Source organism: Mastacembelus armatus, chromosome 5 (assembly GCF_900324485.2).
Source record: "Mastacembelus armatus chromosome 5, fMasArm1.2, whole genome shotgun sequence".
Lineage (NCBI taxonomy): Eukaryota > Metazoa > Chordata > Actinopteri > Synbranchiformes > Mastacembelidae > Mastacembelus > Mastacembelus armatus.
This window is the reverse complement of record NC_046637.1, coordinates 27053914-27061416: the sequence shown is the minus strand read 5'-3', so window position 1 is coordinate 27061416 and position 7503 is coordinate 27053914. Positions and strand designations below refer to the sequence as shown.

Below are 7503 nucleotides of genomic sequence, written 5' to 3'. Positions count from 1 at the left end.
CAAGTTGCATTGACTTTGGGACTCTTTTCACCCCCCCCCCCAGGATATATATTGGTGCAAAGCTTTTGTATTTTGAAGCTTAAAGCACCATGACACATATTGAATATTTGCAGCTAAACTCTTTCATTTGTCTTTTTTTTTTCCAATAGCTCTACTTTTATTCTTAAAGCAGAAATAAAAGTTTTTTTTCTTCAAGAAAAATGGTAAATGTAATTTAAAAGACATATTTCATATATTTTGATTACAGGCATCAGCCATGATTTTTAGTAAATTAATTCATCCTTTGTAGTTTGATCAAATGACATGATGAGATGTGTCTTGAAATGAGAAACTTCATTCAGCTTGTATATAGGTACATTTTTGCAGTAATTAAGTTTTAGTTAATGAATTGTTGCTAATTATAAAAGATTTTAAGGCTCAATATTTGATACAGCAAAATGATCAGGAGAAAGATAGAGAATATGTGTGATTTTCTGTAGGAACATGGCACCACGTGCTCTAACAGGGAGACTTGACGTAGGTTACAAGGAAATCTGCACACCCAGAGTGTGCGCTTCTCACTCCTCTGTCGTTCCCAGACTGACCACCTTCCCCACTGCTCTTCCCTCTGGGCCAGACTGTCCTATTCCACACCTGCAGCCTGAAATGGGAATAGCAGAGTCGTGCCTTTTGCGTCCCCAGAGTCAAACTAGCAGGGGACTGTGATAGCTGAGGTCTTATGCCCCAATTGCATACACTCAAAACACAGTTTATGATACACAATAAACTGGAGTTTATATTGTATGTTGTTTTAGGGAATGTGAGCTACATCCACTATCAATACATTAACATATCTTCCAAAAAAATTTTTTTCCCCCTGTTTATCATTTTTATTTCTGGTTTGACCCACTTACTGTATGTCATCCATTCTTCCTGTTCCACAAGTGGTGTAAAGTGTAAAGCTGTATATATGCCATAATGTCCCCAGGTCCCTCAGTGCTGGCCCCACATGATGAAGTCCTGCTGCAGATGGTCTTCTCCTAAACATGTCTCTCAGTTTAACAGTCTGTGGCTCAGATGCTCATCTATTCTCCACTGGCTGCTCAGTTCACTCAGTATGTTCCTATTGCTCAGAGGCCAGTCCATCCCTCAACTTTTCGAGGTGTGTTTGTGAGATGGGAATTGAGCGTATTATGGTAAAAAATGGACAGCTAAAACTTCACTGCAGAACACACACAAACATGACCTCCCTGTGATTCCCCAGTGTGTGTGACAGTGGGGAAAAATGGGCTTGGTCCATCTGTCATACTGGATGTCCTCAGAGAGATGCCAACACCACAGCATGACGAGTGTGTGTGTGTGTTTGTGTGGATGCATCAAATGTGCAGCAATCAAAATTCATTTCTTGCAGTATCAGCAGCTTTTTACTGACAGGGTCACATCACTGTACCAATATTATAACTCACTCTGCATATGTCACATTTACATGTTTTGACTTGGAAACATTTCGACCACTCGTAACAGCAATGACAAGGTTATCACATTGTGCAGGAAGCATAAAAAACTCAAGAGAATGAACGTTGTGCTCTATTTCATGGTCCCACATCAACTTTAGAAATGGCCAGCATCTAAGCCAAACTTGAACCTCCCTCCAGGCCAGCACCGACCCTTGGGAGACCGAGGTGATATTGACCGCGTGTCCTTCTACTAACCATCTCATTGATGGACCCCACTACTGGGTAAAATAGACAGCCCCTCTGCCTGAACCCCTAAACCCCCTTAACCCTTCCCTAAACCCTCTGTTGGCCCCCTGTTGTGCATGCTCATTGGCTGACCGCCTTCAGGCGTCCCTTTTCCACGGGTCCATTGTTTGGCCCCATAAGCAGCTTTGTTTCTGCATGTGCAGCTGGGCTGGCCTGCGCAGCCATTAGCTGCTACACACTAAAGGGAGAGCAGGATAATATAATTACAAAACAAAAGTCAGGTGGCTCACGAGATCTGCCAGGAGAAGCCCATTTTGCAAGGACACGCTGGCGGGTGGCCATCTATAATTCGATTATGAAGTTGTGCGAGTGACAAAAGAAACAATTGAATCTTTTTTTTTTTTTTTCTTTTACTTGCCCCACTGTGATTTAATTTGATTCCATTGGGGCTTTAAAAAGAGGGCAGTGTGAAAAGAGAGAAGATTTACTCTTCTAATTTCTAGAGTCACCAGCTCAGAAAATGTAATATTCTCTGACAAAACAGCGAGAGAAATTCTTCCCTGGGCTTAGTTTATTGTCATGTTGCTGCAACACTATGACTTTCAGATGAATTGTTGAAAGCCAGAGTTTTCCTGCAGACTGAATGGTCTTGTGCTCTTGTTTTGTATGAATGCACCCAGGCTGGTGGACAATGGGATCAGTGGCAGATCCATCTCCTGTAATACTTTCTTTAAACAGGGCTGCAAGTGTGTCCCCCTGTTCAGTCTGCAGACCAGAATTTATCCTGTTAGTCACCCTAGATGAGTGAAAGAGTAAAATCAACCCCCATCCCAGCTGGACACGCTCACACACAAGGATACACTCATTCACACACACACACACACACACACACACACACTTAACCCCACACTGGGGAGTTACACACACAGCTTTATGGACAGCTGATAAGAACAGGTTTAGCTGGTGGATACTGTTCAGAGCAGGTCAAGCAGAACAGAATCTGTTAATGTCTTTTTATTTCTATAGTTAATACTGCAAGAGACGGCATTTTGTTTTCTTTTTTGTTTTGCTCTTCTAAAAGACAATAAGCAATTGTCTAATGTGCACATGCTGTTACTACTGAAGGGTTGGTGTCAGTATTGTGCCCACTCAGGGTGTGTAAACGCCCATTTTGTGCCCCATTAGGCACAGTTTGATCATGCCCCTGGGAGAGCACCACATTCTCATGCTCTGTAGGACTGCTCGGAAATGTTTCACTGCAGATTAGTGCTGTCTGGACTGTCTGGTTTACTGTTTAATTTATGCAAGTGGATATGCATGTGTCAGGGTAGGTAAATCAAACAAAAGAACCCATATTTGAAGACAGATCTGTTATACAGATTGTTCCATATACTGTAGCTTTATTGCAACAAGTTGGGACTGAAAATAAGCTGCTGTAATACATTTATATCACCACACGACTTTTAAACCTTTAAACTGAAAGTGTTGCTCTTACCAAGATAAATGAGTCTGTTATTCTGCGTATTATTTCAATGCATTTATGGCATGAGTTTAAGGAAATACAGCCACACTGCCCTGTAAATTTCGTGATGCTCAGCTGATGTTTTCATCCTGGGAGTAACAGGAAAGGCAGATGCGATGAACTTCTTTCCATTGCCGTAGAAAGAGTTTTCCCAGGTGTAAGTCTGGACAGTGAGCTCATTTCCCCCCAGGCTCAAATGACACCTGAGGATGACGGAATAAAAAATCGAAATCAGAAAATATTCCCAAGTCAGTGGACGTCTTAGGACGTGTTGGATTACTCACTGTTTTCCAGGGCGAGTGATATAGCAGAGGCTGTAAATGGCTAAGTCAAACTCAGGACTGCTGCCGATAACTGCGGAGCCGATCTGCTTGAAATAACCATCCCACATAAACTGCATCCCCATGGCATCAGGGTAGGTAGCCCACTGAGAGTAACAGAAATGAAGAAAATGAAGCGTCACATCACATTATGGACCAACATGTTGAGATCTTTATTGTGGATACTTACAGGCCCATCGAAGCTGTGGCTGTAGTAGTTCAGCACTCCCCTTTTCTCAAGAAGATAAAACTGGATCCAGTTGTGGAAACCAGACACCTTTCCCCCTTTGACCTCCCCTAGCACATAGTTTAGTTCTTAATAATGCATACAAATAATTTTAACAACATCCATAGTGTTACGAAGACACCTGCTGTGGTCAGACCTGCAAAGACGTGTTCAAACCCGCTGGAGTCCATTTTTTTGTTGTTACGGGAGTAAAGACCAAACCACATCATCTTCAGGTCCTGGATGAACTCTTCTTCTGATGAATAGATGCCTTAAAATGCAGAATAACATACATTTTAAACACTAGAGCAGAAGTAGCCTGAGGATTTTTACTGTTCAAACATTTCTTCAGTATAAAAGTGATTCCACCTCCTGAAAACATGAAACTTTACTTCTGTCAAAGCATCACCTTTAAGAACCTCTGCACTAGAGCAAAGGCATCATCAGTGTCAGGATGTACTATTACACATAGACAGGGTACCCTTGGTGTAGAGGAAAGCAAACAGCTCTCTGCCCAGCTTAGTGTTAGACATAGTCTCCTTAAGGAAAGTGTCCTGCTCAGCCAGCTGCTGAGGGCTGAAGTCCTCCGCCTGTCCAGTCATCCTGTGGTAGTTGTCCAGCACAGCCAGCAGGGCGGCGTAGGTGGGCCGGGAGAACAGAGCCTCCTCATCCACGTAGCGGTACAAGCTGAAAGCACAAACAAAAGCAAGTGACACAGAAAAAGAGATAAATGCATCAATATCAAGAAGAGGAGAAGCCTCTGTCTGCTCACGGCCCAGAGGAGAGATCTATCTGCAAGCTGGTCTGAGAGTCGGGCACCAGAGCCTGAGGGTCAATAATCAACTCTGAGGCTGAAGCCTTGTTTGAGTCCAGAGCATAAAGTATCTCAGAGACGGCCTTTATCTCTGCATCGCTGATCACGATACCACTTCCTTCACCTGTAGAAAACGAACAGAAACACACATTTATGTAGATGTTGGAGTAAATGTTGTATTAGCAGCAGTGAAAAGTAACCAAGTTTACATACTCAAGTACTAGATTTACACTTTAGCTTCCATTTTACACCACTGCAAATCAACAAGACTATAGATGTAAAAATACTTTATATTATGGAACATATATATGTATAGTATGATTACAGCATATAGCCATGGCTACAGTGCTATCACTAATAATAATACAATGAGTACTTTTACTTTTATATTTTAAGTAAATTTTGTTGACGTTTATTTGTGATGGAGTTAATTTAAACTGCAGGGCAAAATATTTTACTTTAGTAAAGGATGTGACTGCTTCTTCCACCAACTGACATTAAAAACAGAGAAATGACCCAACTGATCTTTTTTTGTTGTGTTCTGTAGCACAACAGTGACATCCACTGGTAACTAGAGTGGAAAATGTATTGAGAACCTTTAACTACTTAAGTAAAACTACCAATACCAATTCTCAACCTACAGATTGGGCCCCTTTCTATATTCTATCCAGCCTTTGGTCTATTAAATATTGAATGATTTCCGTCTCACACAGTTTTTAATAATGATTTTTTTTCAGGGGAGCCACTAAAAGCTCACATCTGAAATGTAAGAACTCCACCAGTGAGCCAAAATGTTTTAAAACCTCTGGTTTAATATTTAACAATGCGATGCACCCTGGCAGAGTATTGTACGTTCTGGTGATTTACACTTATTATTTCTAAAAGTACCAAAACTGTAGAGTGGTACAATATGTGCTCTCCACGACTAAACCAAGACAAAACGTATTCGTAGCCCTTAATGGGACCATAACCCAACCACATACACTGAATGACAAAAGGTTAGAACAAGAAAATGAAGTTATTTACACAAACTACACATTAAGAAATTGAGCTTTGCCAGTGACGTACCCCCCAGGGCTTATTGTTGACTGTTTGACTGCCCACCATGTGAAAGTCACCATGTGCTGTAGCTGTTCAGTAAGAGGGAACACGAACAGATAGAAGCTAGCCAACTAACAGACAGACGTCAGCTGTAGGTGGCACAGATTGTTCTTACTCTTGCAAAGGTCTGTGTAGTCGCTGCAGCAGTTTTTGTACTGGGTGCACTTGGAGTTGCAGTGGCACTGATTCTGAGAGTTGTATTTCTCATCACATCTGCCTTTGCAAGATGTGGCTCCAGCTGGAAGGCAAAAACAGATATGTGATAGCTGTACTGCTGACTCGACAAGAATTTTACAGTTTTAATGACGGCAGTACATTTATATCCTTTCTGTAGCTGTACGTTACATGTTACTGATACACTTCAATAATCGATTATGGTCAAAATAAGAGCAAAAAAAAAAAAAAAAAAAAAAATCTCTTACTGCTGTATCCCTGGCAGAAAAGGGTCACGCAAAGTAGAGCGACAAGAATGACCTTCATCTTGGCTCAGCAGCAACCTGAAAACAAGGTGCAGTGACTGTTACGGTGGTCTCCCTTTTATAGCATGTTTTACCTGACCAATCCAAGCGCAGCACTCAAGCCCCAGCCCATAAGTCAGGATGTCAGTCACTTCACTGTGATCATGTCCAACACTCTGAAATGTGTCATAATGTGCTGCGGCCTTACCCGAGCTTATGCAAAATTTTCTTAGAATCTGAACACTAGCATGACCTTTGTCTGCACCCCCTGACCTCGTCATGAATCACACTGCAAAACTGCAAAACACGAGGCAGCGTCAGCCTCCACTTTCCCCTCAGCTGCAGCGAGTGGAGTCCATGAGACAGGGGGCAGGGCAGACGGCTAGGAACCCTCGTTCTGCCGATGGTGAAGAATAGGAAACCATAAATTCTCTGTCTTAGGAAGAGGAGGAGGGCGGCATAGACTGGATTACTGGGTAGCCAGGCTGAATTGGTGATAAGACATAGACTGTGACCTCTCCATGAACTGAATGCAATTCTGTGCGTCTGCATGATTCACATATATACATGTGTTAATTGAAATGTCACTCATTCCATGACCACAAAGACCATATTTAGACACGAGTTCTGAAATGAAGGCACGAAGACCAGGGTCAGTGTGGTGGGGGACTCATAGGTCTTAATTTGTTAAATGTCAGGGTGCAGAGTCATAGGAAACACAAGTTCCCAAAAAGATTATGAAAAATGTGATCGTGTTAATCAGGGGCTGCCTCTTAGTCTGAGTCTGCTTTTATTATCTTTGCAGTATTTTCTCTATTTGAGTCTGTTTTTATATTTGGTCTTATATCCATGTTTTTTGTTTCATATTTTGCTTAATAAAATGCTAATTCCTCAGCACATATAGTTGAATCCTGGTTTATTGCTGATGCTCATTTTCATGCATTGTGTGATTTTTGTTCATCATAGATGGAAAATTCATTAAGGTTAATTTTGACTGGTGAATTGGACATGTATTACTGGTAATTTGACTTTTGAGTTGAGTTTCAGCCGATGTATTTCTTTAATGTAAATAAACTTTGCGTCTATCTCCTCTCTGTGAAACTGCACATCTGCTTATCACACAGACGGTGCTTTAATATCTAAAAATAAGACCATATCAGGGTGTCAGTGCTGATAACGACCACAGTTTCAGACTTTTTATGCTTATTTTGACAAATAAAGTTTTTTTTTCCACTAAATTACAATTATTGAAAGCGCACTTAAACTTTCAGCGTGCATTTTTACTTTAGTGAGTCGCCAGGTGCTGTAATTCACAGGGGTCATGTGACATTATCTAGAATAGCTCACCTGCTTCCTGGTCTTGTTGAGAAACAAGATGCA

At 41.5% G+C, this 7503-nt stretch overlaps 1 protein-coding gene across 1 annotated transcript; it reads right to left on the bottom strand.

Annotated features, from left to right (window-relative positions):
- Positions 1-3049: 3049 nt before the first annotated feature.
- On the bottom strand, positions 3050-6239 carry endou (endonuclease, polyU-specific). The gene is made up of 8 exons (XM_026307258.1): positions 6088-6239; positions 5781-5903; positions 4523-4688; positions 4232-4437; positions 3908-4021; positions 3715-3821; positions 3489-3631; positions 3050-3407 (listed from the first exon to the last, which is right to left on the bottom strand). The coding sequence occupies exons 1-8, from the start codon at positions 6143-6145 to the stop codon at positions 3221-3223; spliced, it is 1104 nt and encodes a 367-aa protein (XP_026163043.1). The 5' UTR covers positions 6146-6239; the 3' UTR covers positions 3050-3220.
- Positions 6240-7503: the final 1264 nt, after the last annotated feature.

Excerpts from the sequence above, each read along its gene's own strand:
- endou (XM_026307258.1), bottom strand. The coding sequence starts at position 6,145 with ATGAAGGTCATTCTTGTCGCTCTACTTTGCGTGACCCTTTTCTGCCAG. Across the intron at positions 5,904-6,087 it reads TTTCTGCCAGGGATACAGCA|CTGGAGCCACATCTTGCAAA; the intron begins GTAAGAGATTTT and ends TTTGCCTTCCAG. Across the intron at positions 4,438-4,522 it reads ATAGATCTCTCCTCTGGGCC|CTTGTACCGCTACGTGGATG; the intron begins GTGAGCAGACAG and ends TTGTGCTTTCAG.